This window comes from Centropristis striata, chromosome 21, assembly GCF_030273125.1.
Source record: "Centropristis striata isolate RG_2023a ecotype Rhode Island chromosome 21, C.striata_1.0, whole genome shotgun sequence".
Classification (NCBI taxonomy): Eukaryota; Metazoa; Chordata; class Actinopteri; order Perciformes; family Serranidae; genus Centropristis; species Centropristis striata.
Genome location: NC_081537.1, coordinates 3,883,865 through 3,902,767, shown reverse-complemented (window position 1 = coordinate 3,902,767; position 18,903 = coordinate 3,883,865). Strand labels below are relative to the sequence as shown.

The 18,903-nt window shown below is 35.8% G+C and overlaps 2 protein-coding genes across 3 annotated transcripts in view; both read right to left on the bottom strand.

Annotated features, from left to right (window-relative positions):
* Positions 1 to 6,670, bottom strand: part of kdelr2b (KDEL endoplasmic reticulum protein retention receptor 2b) — a 12,045-nt gene extending 5,375 nt beyond the window's left edge. Inside the window, exons 1-3 of the mRNA XM_059325325.1 lie at positions 6,429 to 6,670; positions 1,842 to 1,942; positions 674 to 832 (exon numbers count right to left, since the gene is read on the bottom strand). Of these exons, the coding sequence (XP_059181308.1) occupies positions 674 to 832; positions 1,842 to 1,942; positions 6,429 to 6,519 (351 nt within the window). The 5' untranslated portion in view covers positions 6,520 to 6,670. The remainder of the gene's footprint in view (positions 1 to 673; positions 833 to 1,841; positions 1,943 to 6,428) is intronic.
* A 3,597-nt stretch (positions 6,671 to 10,267) lies between these two features.
* mettl9 (methyltransferase 9, His-X-His N1-histidine) lies at positions 10,268 to 18,050 on the bottom strand. 2 transcript variants are annotated; one of them, XM_059324760.1, is made up of 6 exons: positions 17,899 to 18,050; positions 17,598 to 17,756; positions 15,315 to 15,505; positions 14,313 to 14,522; positions 13,239 to 13,423; positions 10,268 to 11,057 (listed from the first exon to the last, which is right to left on the bottom strand). In XM_059324760.1, exons 2-6 carry the CDS (start codon positions 17,688 to 17,690, stop codon positions 10,831 to 10,833), a joined length of 906 nt encoding a protein of 301 aa, XP_059180743.1. In that variant the 5' UTR covers positions 17,691 to 17,756; positions 17,899 to 18,050; the 3' UTR covers positions 10,268 to 10,830. The 2 variants fall into 2 exon arrangements, with proteins under 2 accessions (XP_059180743.1, XP_059180742.1); XM_059324759.1 differs by having other exon boundaries at positions 17,598 to 17,793; positions 17,899 to 18,023.
* Between the last annotated feature and the right edge of the window lie 853 nt (positions 18,051 to 18,903).

Genomic DNA, 18,903 nt, shown 5'->3' with positions numbered 1-18,903 from the left:
CTACAGAGCTAACTGTTAGCCTGTTGGCACATACACACTGTACTGCTACAGAGCTAACTGTTAGCCTGTTAGCACATACACACTGTACTGCTACAGAGCTAACTGTTAGCCTGTTAGCACATACACACTGTACTGCTACAGAGCTAACTGTTAGCCTGTTAGCAGTTTGCAGACTGGACGCTAAGGGGTTAACATCCCCTCCGGCTCTGCAGCTGGGAGAGACTGCTGCAGGAGGACAGTGCCGCCAGCCCCCGCAGCTCGTTAAGAAGAGTAAGAACGAGTCTCCAAAAGTCTCTAATAACACCAGAAAAAGTTGCTAGATTTGTTGCCAGTCACTTTTTTGAAAAATAGTCGCTAAGGGGGTCTGAAAAGTCGCTAAATATAGCAACAAAGTTCCTAAGCAACACTGCTTCGCCGGCCTGATCATGATTAAAATTTGACTCATTGTGCAGCCCTACTAAATATGCAGCAGATTTTGATAGAAACATTTACACCTACTAACTGCCAGATGTAACTGCTGCAGAGCTGTGAGTAATGTTAATGTGTGTGTGACAGCCAGAGACCGACCTGTGACAGCTATCTGCTATAAATGGAGGTTAAATGCACATTAATTAATGAAGATCATTTTCCAGTGTGTGTGTGTGTGTGTGTGTGTGTGTGCAGTGTTTCTGACCTCCAGGGGAGAGAAGTCATGGTTAACCAGGAACGCCAGGCCTCCGACAGGGACGACCAGGAACTCCACCCTGAACGTGTCGTGGTTTCCGTCATAAGTTGCCTTGAACTTGACGCAGATCAGGTAGACGGTGGCGTACGCACAGCCGATGTAGATGATCTGAAACACAAAGGAAACATCAGGACACATCTACACTCGTCCCTGTGTGAACTCATCTGTCATCAACACAATCATGGAGCCACTTCACACACAGTGGCGGACTCCACTGTGTTAAAGTGTTCATGTGTTAATGTGTTTTAGTCTTTTTGGTCATTCAATGGCTTTTCTTTGGTAATTTTGTGTATGTTTTTGGTAATTTTGTGTCTTTTTTTGGTAATTTTGTGTCTTTTTTTGGTAATTTTGTGTCTTTTTTGGTCATTTTGTGTCTTTTTTTGTCATTTTGTGTCTTTTTTTGATCATTTTGTGTGTGTTTTTTGGTCATTTTGTGTCTTTTTTTGGTCATTTTGTGTCATTTTTGGTCATTTTGTGTCTTTTTTGGTCATTTTGTGGTCAATTTGTGTCTTTTTTGGTGATTTTTCCCCATTTTTTTGTCATTTTGTGTCTTTTTTTGGTCATTTTGTGGTCATTTTGTGTCATTTTGTGTTCAATTTGATTCTTTTTTTCTGGTAATTTTGTGTCTTTTCTGACAAATCCCAAAGTATCAAGTTGTTACTTTCCAAGGAGTCTCTGTCTTGAAGCTGACTGTTACACACTCAGGAGGTCAGAATGGACCTTTAAACTGATAGCAAAGGACTTAGATTAAAAGTAACAATAAAATATAAAAAATGCCCCCAGACCCCCCTAGATGGTTCGGTTCGACACTTTTAATTGTCAGTACCATATCATTAATTACTTTGATCTGGATCTCCTTTTAACTTAATGCTAATATTTCATCATACATGCTTTTTGTGTGCTGGTGGGGCCCATATTGTGCAGAATGGGCCCTTTTTATTTTTTCCGCCCTTCTAACAGTCTGAGTCCGCTACTGTTCACACGTGTCCGATACGTCTTGCTGGGCGACGTCATACAATCTTAGTCAAATACAGGCGTGTCGGCTCTGAGTACCAGTTCAGCCTGAACACTGTGTGTTTAGTGCTTCCGGTTCTCAGAGAGAGAAGCATTGTTTTACCTTCATGGTGGTGTTGTAGAGGGAGATGAAGGAGGTGAGCAGGTCCAGGTAGCGGGTAGTGAACACCAACGCAAACAGGACCTGACTCTTCCCAGAAATACCTGTGAGGAGACAGCAGAGGGCATTTAAATAGTTTTATATGACAGAAATCAGTTTATATCTTAATTGGGTGATTCTCATGAACATCATAGCAATAATCCAAGAACATTGAACACATATTTTTTTTAAAAGCTAAAGTCACATAAAAGCTAAAGTCACTGTTTAATATGAATTTATAATCTATTTTTAACATTTTAATGTATTTTCTGACATTTTTAGAGACACTGTGAGCAAAATTCATTACTGCAACACATTTTTAAATTAAAAAAAAAACAACAAAAGGTTTTTTTTTTCTTTGGCAAGCACTTAAATATGCTCAAGGGTAGCTGGTAGCACCAACATGTATTTTATTAAAATATACACATATTTTAATTCAAACAATTCTATTGAAAAGCAATAACACAGCAGTATTTTTTCTTTAACAAATAAAGGAAATCATAACGTCTGAGGTAGTTAATAAAATATTGAACTTGAAAATAAATAGCAACAATTTATAGGAGAAAACTAAAAAGAACTGCAACCATAAATAAAGTGTTCTGAGTTTCTGGTTTAGTTACAGTACAATCCAATCCACTTTATTTGTATAGCACATTTAAACAACAAAAACGTCTCCAAAGTGCTGTACAAACATAACAAACATTTCCATATAACAATCAGCAATAAATAATAAGTGTATACATTATATAAAACAATACATTCAAACAGATAAACATAGTAAAATAAACAAAGAAAGACGTAGTTAAAAGTAGTAAAAGAAATAAAAGACACAGGGGACCACAAAACTCAGGCAAAGTTAACAAGCCAAGGAATAAAAATGGGTCTTAAAACACTCCACCGTGGGGGCTGTTGGGACGTATGTACAACATACATACAACTAGGGACGGGCCTCGATTTTAGAATATTCAAATAGTTATTTATCAACAGGTGCAGACAAAAATGACCCTGAATAAACCTTCAACCAATCAGAGCAGAGAAACGTGACCTGGGTTGGCTCTGTTTGGGCCTTTGCACCTTAAAGTGAGTCTGAATGGAAGAGAGACCAGCACAGATACAACATGTGTCCAGTAGATTGGTCTGGTACAATGTACAAGATCACAGTTTGTTGTGCTTAAATTTCAAGGAATTATATATTAAAAATATACTGTCACTAGGGTTGTCAAAAGTATCGATACTAAAACGTTGTATCCGGATAAGATATTCATTTTCAAAAGTACAGAGTTTCTTATTGTTATCGTTCATTGTATTTATTTATTTTTTGCACTACCTCAGACCTGAAGCTTTTTATCATAGTTGCAGTTTCTTTTTGCACATTTATTTTATTATAAATATTTATCTGTCGTTCTGTTAATTTTTACATGTTGCATTTTTCCTGTTAAATTTTGGGGTCTTTGTTTTTATCCTTGTGGTATCGAAAATGGTATCGAATATTTTCCTGAGTATCGGTATCGAGTTGAACATTTTAGTATGGTGACAACCCTAACGGTCACTCACAGTAAATCACAAACATTACCAGCTGTTGCTTTCTAACAACATTTCCTTGTTCAAGTTCCTCCCTGCAGGAAGAACACAATTTTATTCATAATCCAGCGTTCACCTCTTACAGCCAAACTATCTACCAATCTAAGACAGAATATGGATTTCACTGGCATGTAATAGTAGTTTAACTGGTTTAGGAGAATTATTTGCTTTACAACAGTTGTTGGAGCCATATTGAACACTTGAATATAATTAGAAAATATGTCAACTTGTTTTAAGTTAATTATGGTATTTTTATTTAACAAGGAAATAATTATTAAGGAAAGGAAGAAAATATGGAGCCAACCTAGTTTAAAACTTCTAAAAGGACTTAAAGACACTTTTTTGTATCTGGATGGTGATGTATGTAATGCTCCTCCCACGGGCAGGTGGATATTTAATTTTTGTGAATGAAGTTTTGGAGGGTGAGGAGGCGGAGTGGAAACAGTTTTCCGACCACAGTCACACATCAGAATACACACTTAGAAAACCAAATGTTTTGGATCGCATCAAGTGAATCATTTCACATTCCATCTGCTATAAATGGAGGTTTAAATGCACATTATTTAATGAATTAATGAATTAATGAACATCATTTTCTGTGCAGTATTTCTGACCTCCAGGGGAGAGAAGTCAAGTTCTGTTTAAGTTCCTCCATGCAGGAAGAACACTATTTTATTCATAATCTAGTGTTCACCTCATGCATCCAATCTATTGATTGATTGATTGATTGTCTTTATTTCGAACATGCAAGCAAATAATTAAAAAAAACAAGTTTAAATATTAATAGATGAATAAATAAAAAACAAAACAAAAAAGCAAAAAAAATTGAGAAAACAGACACTTTCTGCAAGCTCCAAAGGGAGTAGGAAGAAGTAAAAAAAACTTATCGAAACTAATCTAAGACTGAAAAAATAAATAATACAGAAAATGGAATCTGTTTATTATTCTGTTTCACTGGCATGTAATAGTAGTTACCTTGGTTGGTTTAGGAGCATGTGATATTACAAAGACTAACACTTACACTTAGTCCTCTAATAAGCAGTTGGTACTGTGGGATTTTGAGTCTACTTAGTGCAACTCCACAGTCTCCATCCTCACTAGAGGTGGGCGATATATAAAGTCTACGATAGTATATTTAATGTAGTTTTGACGATATGCAATTTAACACTATCTAGTATTTATAATATCTAAAAAAGAAAACAAACTGATGTTTACCCATTTAATGTCTCTACATTGAAGTTTAACTGAGAGTGTCTTGAATGCTTCAGTTTTAAGAAAATAAACAAGAAACTGTTATTCTAAAACATTGTGTGCATCCATAGATGTCCTGGTAAGCAAGAAGAATTTTAACAGCTTTTTTTAGGTAAAGAAATCACATTTCAAAAGGATATCGTCAGATTATCATTATCAGAAAATTAAAAAAAAATAATCAAGACTATTTTTTGCCTATATCGCCCACCCCTAATCCTCACATACAACCATGATTAAAAAAAACTTCCAAAAGACAATAATCATGGGCCTGATCCATGATTATTACATTATAAGTAGCAACAGTGTTATCAGTTGTAATACATCAGACACTTCATTCTGCTACTGAAGTCCACTATGCAAATGTTTATTACAACCAAACGTCAACCAGACTGACTAACTATCTGCTTTAATCTGACGCAAACAGCAGTAATAATGACATAACTCAGCTGACTGCCTGTTGTAGTGATACAGCTATAACCTTTGACCTTTGGAAAGGCAAAGGAAACACAGCAGCTTTTTTTTTATCATGATGCACTCTTCTAACTATTCCCTTGCAACCTTTGCTGGGCAAATGTGAAAAAATCCTGCATTTAGTGAGAGACTTTCATCTCACACTGTAAACTATACATAACTGTATAAACTGTATAAACAATAACTGTACAATAACAAATAATAACCTGGTTCATTACATATTGTCTATGCACTTTATGTGTTTTTTATGCACACTGTTCATTGCACCTCATTTGTTTCATAGCACCAACATTTTTATACTGTATATTCATATTTATTCTGCACTGGAATTCTATTCTACTGCTTGAAGTATGCCTAGGTTGTTCTTTTTACTTAATTTTGTTGTCATTGTCTCTGTGTGTAATGCTGCTGCTACACTGTAATTTCCCATCTTGGGATAAATAAAGTATATCTATCTATCTATCTATCTATCTATCTACCTACCTACCTATCCATCCATCTATCCATCCATTTTTCCATCCATCTATCCATCTACCTATCTACCTATCTATCTACCTATCTATCCATCTATCCATCTACCTATCTATCCATCTATCTACCTCTCTCTCTATCTATCCATCTATCTATCTATCTATCTATCTACCTCTCTCTCTATCTATCTATCTATCTATCTATCTATTTAGTGAGAGACTTTCATCTCCCACTGTAAACTAGTGTGTGAGTCGTCAGTGCTGCCACGTCAGACAGGTCAGGTCCCAGTGTGGCAGCAGAGGACCGGGACTGGGACTGACAGGAGCCGGGCTGAAGTGAAACCAGTCCCCCCATGGAGCCATGGAGCCATGGAAATGACGAGACAAGCCAAAATAACAAACCCTGTGGCCCTCTGGTCCCCCCTGGTCCCGAACTCACACACTGCGGGGCCCTCTGCTCTGTCAATGCTAGCTAGATAGATAGCATAGGCAGCTAATGCTAGCTGGACATTACAGCCTGCTGGGTTTCATTCTCCCTGATATAAATATATATATATCAGCATTTATGAAGTTTCACACCGCACCTTCACCTTTTATTACAGTGTCAGAAATGATTAGCTAGCTAGCCAGCATGCTAACAGTTAGCATAGGACTGTGTGTCACACAGTGTCACACTACAAACATGTTTCTTCTGGTTAAACTGGATATTTACACGACAGGACACATTGTGTAGATAAAAGAGAGGCTCATGCAGGCTGTTAAGGTCCCTGTAACTCACCGGCACAGGACCTGGTTTTCCATATTTTGAGCAGCAGGATGATGATGGCTGCAAGGTGGGACAGGTCTCCGGTCAGCCTGAAGATGTTCATGGTGGTGGAGGTCCAGCAGACAGAGGAGAACCGGTTTAAGACTCTTTATGAGGAGCTCAGGTGGTCTGCTGCTCTGGTTAATGTGCTGAATGACGCGGTGACACTAGAATAGACTGATTCTGCTTCACAAGACGGAAAATGGCGAGCAAAGCGCGACGTGGCTTGGGGGCGTGGCCAAGGCGACAGCAGCCAATGGGAGACGAGATCGGCGACTGAGCTCAGCCAATCAGAAGAGGAGGTTGGTTAACCCTTTGATGCACAACATGGGTCTAAATCAGGGGTCTCAAACACAGATATATATATAAACCTTATTTATGTACAGTCTATGATATAAACACCTTTCTTATAGATATCTATGGTCTCAAACTCATTACCTGGGGGCCGGTGGAGGCAGTATCAAAATGACCAAAAAAAGACACAAAATTACAAAAAAAAAGACACAAAATGACAGAAAAAACTAAATTACTTTAAAAAAAAGACACAAAATGACAGAAAAAACTAAATTACTTTAAAAAAAAAGACACAAAATGACAAAAAAAAGACACAAAATTACTAAAAAAAAAAGACACAAAATGACCCAAGAAGACACAAAATGACAAAAAAAGACACAAAATTACTAAAAAAAAAAAGACACAAAATGACCCAAAAAGACACAAAATGACAAAAAAAGACACAAAATTACTAAAAAAAACTAAATTACTTTAAAAAAAAAAACACAAAATGACAGAAAAAACTAAATTACTTTAAAAAAAAGACACAAAATGACAAAAAAAAAGACACAAAATTACGGAGAAAAAAAAGGCACAAAATGACCCAAAAAGACACAAAATGACCCAAAAAAGACATAAGATGACTGAAAAAACAGTAAATTACTTTAAAAAGACACAAAATGACAAAAAAGACACAAAATTACCTAAAAAAGACACAGTTATTCAAAAAGACACAAAATTATTAAAAGACACACAATTATTAAAAAAGACACAAAATAATTTTAAAAAGACACAAAATTACCAAAAAAAAGACACAAAATTACCAAAAAAAGTAATTAAAGGGACCTTCCACAGACAACACAGTAAAGTGCCATTCATATAAAACTCACATTAAACTTTCAGATCAAGGTGGGGGCCACAAAATATCATCATGAGGGCCACAAGTTTGAGACCCCTGATCTAAATCATCAAACTGGTACTACTCACAACTTTTACTGGTGTAAAACCAAAATGGACAAATGAGGAATGAGAAACTTATTTTGCATTTTTCTTTATTCTGGTACTCTTTCAATACAAACATTGCATTAATTGTGGCACATTTTTAATCATTTACTGTGCAGCACTGATTCAAAGCGGGACCGTTAACTTTTCAAAGACTAGATAACTTCTAGTCTTCTTCTTCTTGCAGATACAAGCAGTATCTTATGGTGGAGACTGGTGCTAAACTTTAGCTAGATAATGCTGTATAACAGAGTCAGTTTGGCAGCTGCATGGCTTTTTATGGCGTTTTTTTCTACTTTTAGCATTAAGGCTGCAGTAATCATATTATATCTATCCCAACAACGGGTCAAAAACCTAAATTCTACATCGAAAATCTGTCGGAATGAGCTTTCAATTTCACTTATGGAAGTCAAAGATTCCCCAATTTGTTTTGTGTTACTGTGCAACTAACTGGGGAAATAATGTATTGTAATTTATTGCAATTCAAATATATTACTGTGGTTTAAACACATCAATTAGGGGAAGTCTTTCACAGCAGCTGGATTCTTAAAAAGTCATGAGATCACACGACAATCACTGCATCATGATGTCGCAAATCCTTCTAATCAGGCTCTAAATAATGTGCTTGAGACCAGGAAAGTGACGGCTTCTCAGATGTTTCTGTGTATGAAACCATCTGACAGTGTCAATTTATTAGTCAGGTACCTTTTTTTCGGACATTTGACCTATAAACAGTTATAACTTTTAAGGACATAGAGTGGAAAACTAATTTATATGCAGGACACCTGTATTTGTGATGCTTTCATTTATTGAATTTTCACTCGAATGACAGCTTTTGGGCATAAAATTAATAATCTGATGATCTTTACTAATCAAGACCAAATAGACTTCAGTAGTGTTGGGACATGGAAGCCTCCTGAAGCATTCCCTTTATGTTCTGACCCCACTAGATGGAGGTCTTGGCTTAAAAAAAAGAAATGGCTTATCAATGGTGATTTTGAAAAAAAAGAAAAAGGGGTCTCAGCCCGGTTTTAGTCAGCTGGGGCTGACCCTGACTGAGACCCCTTTTTCTTTTTTTTCTCCCTTTTCTTTTATTGCTGCCTTTCTTACTTTTTTAAAAATGTATTTATCTTTATTTTATTGTATTTATTTATGTTCTGGAATGAGTCGTGAGGTACTTGAACTCATTTAGGTTTGGATGGTGGTTTATTTTCTATCTGTTGCGATATCTTTGTGAATATAGAGAGCACTTTTATGTTTTCGTTTTGATAAAAATCAATAAAATCTATTTAGAAAAAAAAAAAGTCTAATCTGGATCATCGTTTGGCTTTCCGGCGGATACTTCACTTTCATAGGGGTCATTTCCACCCGTAGCTAGGATGTGTTTCCAGCTAAAAATTGCAGTAGTTTGATGCGATGGACACAATATATGGCCAGAAACAAGCAAGCAATGGGAGCGAGGGGGGCTTTGACTTGGACATGGCTTTGTTTGAGCCCATGATGGAGGATAGAAAGTTGTTTTTTTCTACATTAACTCTGGAAAGTCCAGCATTTCTCTGGAGCCTGATTCCCTCGTGTCTTTATTGGCGGACTCATGCACACGAGATAACTCTGCTATAAACTCTGTACTAGTTGGCAAACTTTTACTAAGCGCCTTTACAACCAAGCCTATTTTACCCCTAAACCTGTGTAACATCAATCAGCATGCCGCCACAATAATTCTGTTGCCTGACATTATGTAGTGATGGGACAACGGAGCTTCATGAAGCATTTCCTTTATTTTTTGACTCCACTAGATGGAGGTCTTGGCTTTAAAAAAAAAAAAGGCTTCATCAATGGTGATTGAGTGTGTTTTCAGCCCTTTGTTGAACAAAGAGCGCCATCTCTTGGGCTCCGTAAATAAAGAAAATGCTTCACGAGGCTTCGTTGTCAATTTTTGTTTTTAAATTCAGTTAGTTTTAATGAGTTTTTAGAGTGAGTTTGCTAGTTTTAATTGGTTTTCATTTTTTAGGAAATGCTTAGTTTTAGTTTACTTTTTATTAGTTGTAGCTTTTTTGTAATGGGGTATTTGTTGGGTGCCAGATTCAATAAAGTCACAATAAATGTTTCCTTTATTTCCTTTGTCTGATCCATCTCAGCCCCAATAAGTTTATTAAGTCATAAAACCAGATAGATGAAATAGATTTCATATCAATCAAAAATGTTTACGGATGAAAAAAGTTGACAAAGACGAGAACAAAGAACATTTTCACTATAATTTTAGTTAATTTTGTAACCACAAAATACAGTTTCAGTTAGTTAGTTACTCGTTTTTATTCTTATTTCAGTTAACAAAAATGTTTTTTTCCATTCAAGTTTTTGTTATTTCGTTAGTTTTCATTAACTATAATAACCTTGCTTCATTGTCCCAACACTACAATATGACAATGTTTTATTTTCAATATGTTGCGCTGCCCCCTAGTGGCCAAAAAAAAAATACAATAATTCAGCTTTAAACATTATGAATACCAAGTTGTGGCTTCAGTTTAACATCAGTCACATAGAGTTGCTTTAATAAAAGGCATCATATTACTTTTGTCATCACTTACAGCAAGTAAAAAAAAACTTTAAAATGAACATTAACATACAAGAGGTCCGATTCAGACGGTGAATGAAGGGTGTGCATACACTGATCCTTTGCATTAGACACTGAAATAATTAAAGTGCAACTTCCACCATTGATTATTCCCCACAGATATTAAAGAATGATGAAACACTAACAGTAAACACTTCCCACAGAGAACAAACATCTACAGCATGGTGATATGTCTTAGGACGATTCGCTCTTCAGTGGCATTTCAATATTACATCATTCAGTTATTTTTTTTGCTTAAAAAGTCGAGGTATCACTGTCACAAACAAGATGGCTGGTAAATTTAGGAACTACAGTACCTGAGGTCACAGCTGACTCACCATTTCTAAAGAAATACTGTCAGAAATACTGTGTTTTATGAATGAAGATTATGAAAAAATTGCACTAAAATCCAACCAGGAGCCACCGAGATAAAGTTAGATTGGCAGATAAAGGTCCCCAACATCCCCAACACAGTGAGTTTGGTATTTAGTCAGACTCTGACCTCTCCTCTGAAGCTTTGAGAACAAAAACTGCATCGTCCAGAACATAATAGTCGTTGTACATGTCGCCCTCACAGAGGTACGGTAAGCGGGTCACGGCCTCCAGCTGGAAGCCCGCCTTCAGGAAGACTTCACTGGACAGGTTGGTGACCTGCTCCTCCCACGTCTTTCCTTTGATTTTTATGTGTTCTTTGGGACGCTGCCATCTTCCTCCTACAAACAAATAAGGTGTTTTTTTATTTGGATTAAAAGAAAAAGGAAGTACACTACCGGTCAAAAGTTTTAGAACACACCAACTTTTCCAGAATTTAATTGAAAATGATGCAGTTTAATGTCTCAGTGTACTCTGAAATGAATGCACATTTGCAACATTTAAAATTCTTGATTGAGCATGATAGTGTTTTGAAAGTAAAAAAAAGATACAAAATCACATTTTATGTTGGACTAAAGGACTAAAAAAAGACACAAAATGACCAAAAAAAGACACAAAATGACAAAAAAAGACACAAAATGACAAAAAAGACACCAAATGACACAAAATGACTTAAAAAAAGACACAAAATGACAAAAAAAAGACACAAAATGACAAAAAAAGACACAAAATGACCAAAAAAAGACACCAAAAGACACAAAATGACTAAAAAAACACAAAATGACTAAAAAAGACACAAAATGACAAAAAAAAGACACCAAATGACACAAAAAAGACACCAAAAGACACAAAATGACTAAAATAAAGACACAAAATTACCAAAAAAAGACACAAAATTACCAAAAAAAGACAAAAAATGACTTACAAAGACATGAAAAGCTGGCTGTGTGTTTGAATATCTATTTGTTTTTATTACAACAGATCATTATAAACATTTTTCCTTTATGAAGAAAAATAGTTTTCGTTTTATTACATCAAGTTTACACACATGGGTCAAAAATGACTTTGTGCATTAGAAGCATAGTGATGAAAAAAAGGGGTTTTATCCAAAAAACTAAGAAATGAAAACAAAAAAATAGGACGTATGATGATCAAAAACAAGTTATTTGAGGAAAACCTGCAACACTGAAAGATGAAATTAATTTATTGCAAAGATATAGAACATAAAAACTTAGTCGGGTCACTTTAGACCATGTTGTGCATCAAAGGGTTAAACCTCTGAAGTCCAGGAGATTTTGGTTCAAATTTGTCAACTTCCTCTGCATTCATTTCTGTCTCTGTTCAGCATCTTTCAGTCTGTCCTTACATCACATGCATGGCTCCTTTTTCTCCACACAAACTTGGCTATCAGTCAGATTTTTCATTTTATTTTAATTAACAAAGTATAAAGCTGCCAGGAACCCAAAATACAAACAAAAGACACAGGTTTCTATGGAAACGTACCAATTTTTAGAAACCATTTGTACACACAAAAACAGCAGAAAAAATTATAAATAATAAAACTACAAAAACAGTCTATTTGCATGTAAATTAAGAATAGTAATAGTTTTCATTGTAGAAAGAAAATTCACATTGTAAAAATGGTCTAGAAACATAAATGTCACACTGTGAAAGCTCCTATGATTGAACTTTAACTGGCTTCCTCAGCTTGTCTACATATCATATATAAACTCCAGAGGGTTAATTACAATATCGACTTATCGTTCGATATATATAATAATGGACACGATAGTTTTTTTCCTCGACTCAATATATTGTCATTTATATGTGTGAATTTTTGTGCTGTGTATTTTTTTGTTGTTGTTGTGTTTAAAGTAAAGCTGCAAATGTTTGACAGGCAGTACGAATTAAAAAAATGAAAAGAAAAAAAAGAATTCCCAAGCATCCAGCATCTTATGTGTTCTTTTAATAATAAAAAATATAATAAATTATGATTATCTCATTGCAATGTTTTGTTAACAGAGCCTGAAAGTCTATTTTATTTGTTTTGGTTGTAGTTTATTTATTTATGTTTTATTTATCAAGGATATTTCTGATCACAATTACCCTGTCCAATCTATCTTTTGTATTGAATTGTTATTAATTCTGTGTATTTTATTGTATTTTATTGCTGAATCTTTTCTATCTTTTTTGTACGGTGTCCTTGAGTGCCAAGAAAGGCGCCTCCAAATAAAATGTATTATTATTATTATTATTATTATTATTATTATTATTATTATTATTATTATTATATTTCAATATTTCTTTTCCACATTTCAATTCCAAAGTTGAATATTCTCGAGATTTAAAAATGCATTGCTGTGGAAAAGGATGAACTTATTATGCTCGAATATGGTTATAAAACTAAAACGATCACGATCACGATACTATCGTTTATCGTGATCGTTTCTGGGAAAATATATGGTCCTAAAGAATGATTTATGGTGCCAGGCCTGTATACATAGTGAGGTAATCATACGTACCGACTTCCACATACGGCTGGAAGGGAAGCACCGCGGCCAGGATGAGTCTCCCCGTGGTGGGGACCAGAGACCGTCTGATGTCCCTCAGCAGACGGAGAGGATCATCACAGCGGTCCAGCAGGTTCAGACAGCTGATCACATCGTACTGGAAACCAGTCTGCTGCCACTCATCTATCCCCAGCACCCTGAACACCACACAGGACACGGTCACATGGGGAGAAGTTACTTTTAGGAGTACAAGACATTATAGTTTTAGCAGTCAAAATGCTGTTTTCACATTTGCTAATTGCAGTTTCGTTTATGATGTGGATAATAAAACTTTATTTGTGTTCTGGTGGAATTAGTACTGTGATAATGTACAGTAGTCTGATCAGGCGGCAACCTCCAGGTCTGAGCAGGGAGCTAACCAGGAAGTGTCTTAACCTTGCCTTCCTCGGGCATTTTTTATTTTACATTTTTCTCTTTTTTTTTCATTTGTTGATCATTTTGGCTGTGTTACAGCTTGAGGCATGGATTTTTGCAGGAACTTTTCTTTTTAGTAATTTTTAAAAAAAAACCATTGTCATTAACCCTTGCATGTATTTTATACTCCGCTGGTGCATTTACTGCCCTCTAGTGGCCAAAAAAGACCACGCACACTAAAACTGCTATTAAATCACCATACATTAATACTTTTTTCAGATTTTTCCATAAATCTCTTAAACAACTTCAGACTTGTTGAAAACTACCAAACATTAAATCATTTTCAGAATTTTAACCCTTTATATGCCAGTTTATATATTTGAAAGTTTCTAAAATTTCTTCTAAAAAAACACCCAAAAAACTGAGTTATTTTCCATACAATAATATAGGGAGGGCTGAGGGTTTTGGTGGTGATTAGAGTCTTGGATATGTCAAAGATTAGCAACAAAATTGATTTGACTGCATTAGTATTTTTTATGCAGCGCCCGATACTCCCTCTGGTGAGCCTCGTGGCCGAAAAAGGCCACGCACACTAAAACTGCTATTAAATCACCATACATCAATATTTTTTTCTGATTTTTTTTCTCATTACTCCTTTCATTTCCTACTCACTTGTAGTTCCTCCTCTGAAGATGCCACTTCATGGGTAAGGAGACCTCAGTAGCGTAAACCTCTCTGAAGTGGGTCCCCATCACCTCCGTGACTCCTCCGTCTCCTGCTCCGAGGTCCAGGAGCCTCTCGGCCCTCCAGTCGGGGCCGATCCGGAGCAGCTGCTGGAACTGCTCCGCAGAAAACACAAACATGGAGCCGCGACCCAGAAACCTGAGAACCAGAGAGAAGTCAGAATAAAGACACACTACAGAGGAGACAGAGACAGAGACGGGTCTGTAAAAAGGTTATTATAGTTAACGAAAACTAACCAAATAACAAACAACTAGAATTGAAAAAACATTTTGTTAACTGAAATAAAAATAAGGGAAACGATAACTAAATTAAACTGTATTTTGTGGTTACAAAACGAACTAAAACTAACTAAAATTATAGTGAAAAGTCCTTCGATTTCATCTGCTTTTAATGTGTGACTGCTTTAAATTGTTTTGTGTTATATTTCCATGTTTTTTGTGAGACTGTTTCTATACAATTTTAAATGTGCTACTGTTTAAAAAAAAAAAATTTGGTTATTTACTTGTAAAATGTCTGTAGTACTCTGAAAAGCGATCTAAAAATGAAATATATTATTATTATTATTTTCTTATCATTGGTTTCATATTTCTTGTAATTTATACTTGGAAAATATTCCCTATACCGATCTCAAGATGTAACATTTGTATAGTGTTTTGGTAATGAATTTTCAGATTTGGAATTTTTAGATACATTTTTAACATACATCAAGGTTATTATAGTTAACGAAAACTAATGAAATAATGAAAAACGAGAGTTTAAATAAAAAGACAACTAACTGAAACTAAAATTATAGTGAAAATGTCTTTCTGTCGTTCTTCCTCTTTGTCAACTTTTTTCATACGTAAACCTTTTTGGGTGATATGAAATCTATTTCATCTATCTGGTTTTATGACTTAATAAACTATTATAACCTTGGTGTGTTCTACTGACCCGTTGATGGAGGTGCGTGAGACCAGCGGGCTGAGGACGGTGGAGACGAAGGAGTGGTAGAGCTGCGTGAACATCCAGCCAGACTTCTCCACGCTCCTCTTGAGGAAGGCCCTGGTCCCCGGGTCCAGCTGGCTCTGGATGAACAGAGGCTGCACCGACTCTCCCAGCAGGTCTGGACCGCACCGGTACCACTGGAGCAGAGGAGACACATTCACAGGTCAGAGAGAGAACTGGAGACTTGGATTAGATCTACTTCCTCAACCTCAAACCTTCACGGCTTAAACTTGAATTGACAATAGGCTCATCTCACAACTCTTCCTTTCATTGGATTTTTGTTTTTGTGTGACTGAATGCTTTAAGACTTGTGACTTGTGACTTGTGACTTCAAGTCTTGTGTTCATTTTTGTAATCATTTTTTCTCTGTTTGTGTTGATGTCTGTTGTCTTTGTTGTTGTATGTCTGTAAATTGTTGAGTGTTTTGTTTTGTAATGTACTTTAGGACCCCCTCGAAAACCAGAGGATTCCTCTCAAGGGGTTTATCCTACTCAATAAAATGTCTAAAAAAAATAAATAAATAAAATAAAATCTATGAATGATATTTGTATATTTTCATGTCTATGGCTTTTTTTGTTCATGTTTGTCATTTATGGTACTCAGCACCTCACCACAAAATATTTTGTGGATGTGTAAACAACTATTTTTGCACATGGTTATATACAGTACAGGCCAAAAGTTTGGACACACCTTCTCATTCAATGCGTTTCCTTTATTTTCATGACTATTGACATTGTAAATTCATCAAAACTATTAATGAACACATGTGGAATTATGTACTTAACAAAAAAGTGTGAAATAACTGAAAACATGTCTAATATTCTAGTAAGCAAAGGGTGGTTACATTGAGGAATCTAAAATACAAGACATGTTTTCAGTTATTTCACACTTTTTTTGTTAAGTACATAATTCCATATGTGTTCATTCATAGTTTTGATGCCTTCAGTGAGAATCTACAATGTAAATAGTCATGGAAATAAAGAAAACGCATTGAATGAGAAGGTGTGTCCAAACTTTTGGCCTGTACTGTATGTTATGTGCATATTAAATGTATTTTCTATATGTGTCCTTATATATGTGCAGTATTGCTGCAGTATTATTGTATGTGTCAAATATTCTGTTTAATATAGCTACTGTGTGTGTCGCTTACCTCACTATTTTTTGTGTTATATGCTAATGTTGCTAATTCCTTTTTTTTCTCCTCCTCCTCCTCCTCCTACCCCCTCTCTCTCCTGCTTCTTCTCCTCCTCTCCTCCTTCATTCTCTCTCCTAATTGTAGTCTTGTAAATAGTTTCCCTGCCAGATTCACAGTCTGTCTAAAATCTCAGTCTGAGACTAAAAACTCTTAACACTTTTTGTATTACCTGTACAGCAGTTTGATGCATGATATTCTGCTATAATAGACTTTGTATTAACTTCACATTAACTATTATATATATATATATATATATATGTTGTTTTGGGTTTTTTCAACACAAACCACTAAGTCACATACTACAGCAGCTGGAGCCAAAAGCTGCTTCTCCTCCAGTTCGTAAGTTTTTACTAAAAGCATGATGGGGAAAAAAATTGCATGGTATGAAAAATATGCTAAAAGAATGTAGGTGCAGTCTTATAAATAGTTTCCCTGCTAGATCCACAATCTGTCTAAAATCTCAGTGTGACACTAAAAAAATCTCAACACTTGTCTTTAGATGTGAGCTGATAGTTCTCCAGGACTCTTTTCTGATGCATATGAAGCATTATAAGACGTCCTACCCAGTGGCGGTTCTACACAGGGGCCTCCAGGGGCCACTGCCCCTGTGAAGAAGCCCTTGGCCCCTGCTGTGGCCCCTGTGTCAAATTAATAATAAAATGATCGATTTACAACGATGAACGACAACAATTTTTACCTATTTTTTGTTCAAACAATATCTCATTGTACACAAAAGGAACCCGTCACATTAATTGTGCAATAAAAGCTTGTGTATATATAAAAAAGATCATTCTCACTGAACTGCACTTTCAAAATAAAACTAAGTAATTGTGCACAAAAATATGAAATGTCATTGTCGAACAAAAATAGTTATTGTTGGTAAGTCTCATTGTTTCAATCAATGTATTTGTATCTTCCAAATATACAAATATACTATATAATCTTTACTGTTTTTTAATGTGCCCCTCTGATTAAACACTGGCCCCTGCTTGGCCCCCATAGTAAAACTGGTCTAGAACCACCACTGGTCCTACCTCTTGAGTCTCTGCAGCAGCGTCGTTCTCAGTCACCATGTTCATAAAGAGGGACCGGACCAGAGGACTCCGGACGTATTTCCCGGTCCACATCCTCCTGATGGAGAGCAGGAAGGCCACGTACCCCAGCACCCAGCCGGCAAAAACCAGAGTCTTCAGCTGTAGGTGACACATAATGGAGAAGCAGCGGCTCAGTCTGAGGGACAGAGAGACTGAGACCTCTTAATAATGGAGACTGTGAGGAAGTAAAGCAGCCAATAGTAAAGCAACACGCGGTCTCCAAGACAACACACAGACCAACCTGAGGAGGATTAGACTCTATTTACTCCACATCTTAGTCCTGGTGATCCATTTTATTCTAATGTCTTTACAAACATCCAGATCATCTCTCATCTGTGTGGTTCCTGCCCATTGTATCAATAAAAAGTCATATGAGCGTCAGCGTCACTTCCGGAGTTACAGCTAAATGTGTCCCCGGAACTACCTGAATTGTTTCCTTAATTTCCTGTAATTTCCCTTACACCAGTAGTTCTCAACCTTTTTGAGAGGCGACCCCCAATTTAACATGCATGTTGTCCGCGACCCCCGCTCTCTGTACAGAATCTCACACGCACAGTTCAGATCACCCAAAAAAGAAACAAAATGACCAAAAAAAGGAAACAAAATGACCAAAAAAGACACAAATTGACCAAAAAAGACACAAAATGACCAGAAAAGACACAAAATGACCAAAGAAGACACAAAATGACCAAAAAAAATAAACAAAATTACCCAAAAAAGAAACAAAATTACCCAAAAAAGAAACAAAATGACCAAAAAAAAGGAAACAAAATGACCAAAAAAGACACAAATTGACCAAAAAAGAAACAAAATGACCAAAAAAAGGAAACAAAATGACCAAAGAAGACACAAATTGACCAAAAAAGACACAAAATGACCAGAAAAGACACAAAATGACCAAAGAAGACACAAATTGACCAAAAAAGACACAAAATGACCAAATTCTCTGATTTCAGCTTTTTCAATGTCAATATTTCCGGTTTCTTTGTTCCTTTATGACGTAGATATCTATGAGAAAGGGTTTATAGCCCTAAAAAAAACAAAAAAACACTGAAAGTCTGAATTTGGAGCTCGGAACAACGTTGAAAATTCTGACATTGGTGTAGACCATGAACGCACCATCAGCCCTATGTGCTATATGTATGTTTTGTTTACATGTTTTTTGTTTTTTGTTTTGTTTTGTTTTTTCAATGTTTTGTTTTGTTTTTTTCAATGCTTTATTGAAAATTACAAGAATAAACATTTC

Bases quoted from the DNA above. Each gene is read 5' to 3' on its own strand.
- mettl9 (XM_059324759.1), bottom strand. From the start codon at position 17,771: ATGTGTCACCTACAGCTGAAGACTCTGGTTTTTGCCGGCTGGGTGCTG. The intron at 15,506-17,597 runs GTAGGACCAGTG...CCTCTGCTCCAG, and splicing joins CTGCTGCAGAGACTCAAGAG to TGGTACCGGTGCGGTCCAGA. The intron at 14,523-15,314 runs GTCAGTAGAACA...TCTGGTTCTCAG, and splicing joins TCACGCACCTCCATCAACGG to GTTTCTGGGTCGCGGCTCCA.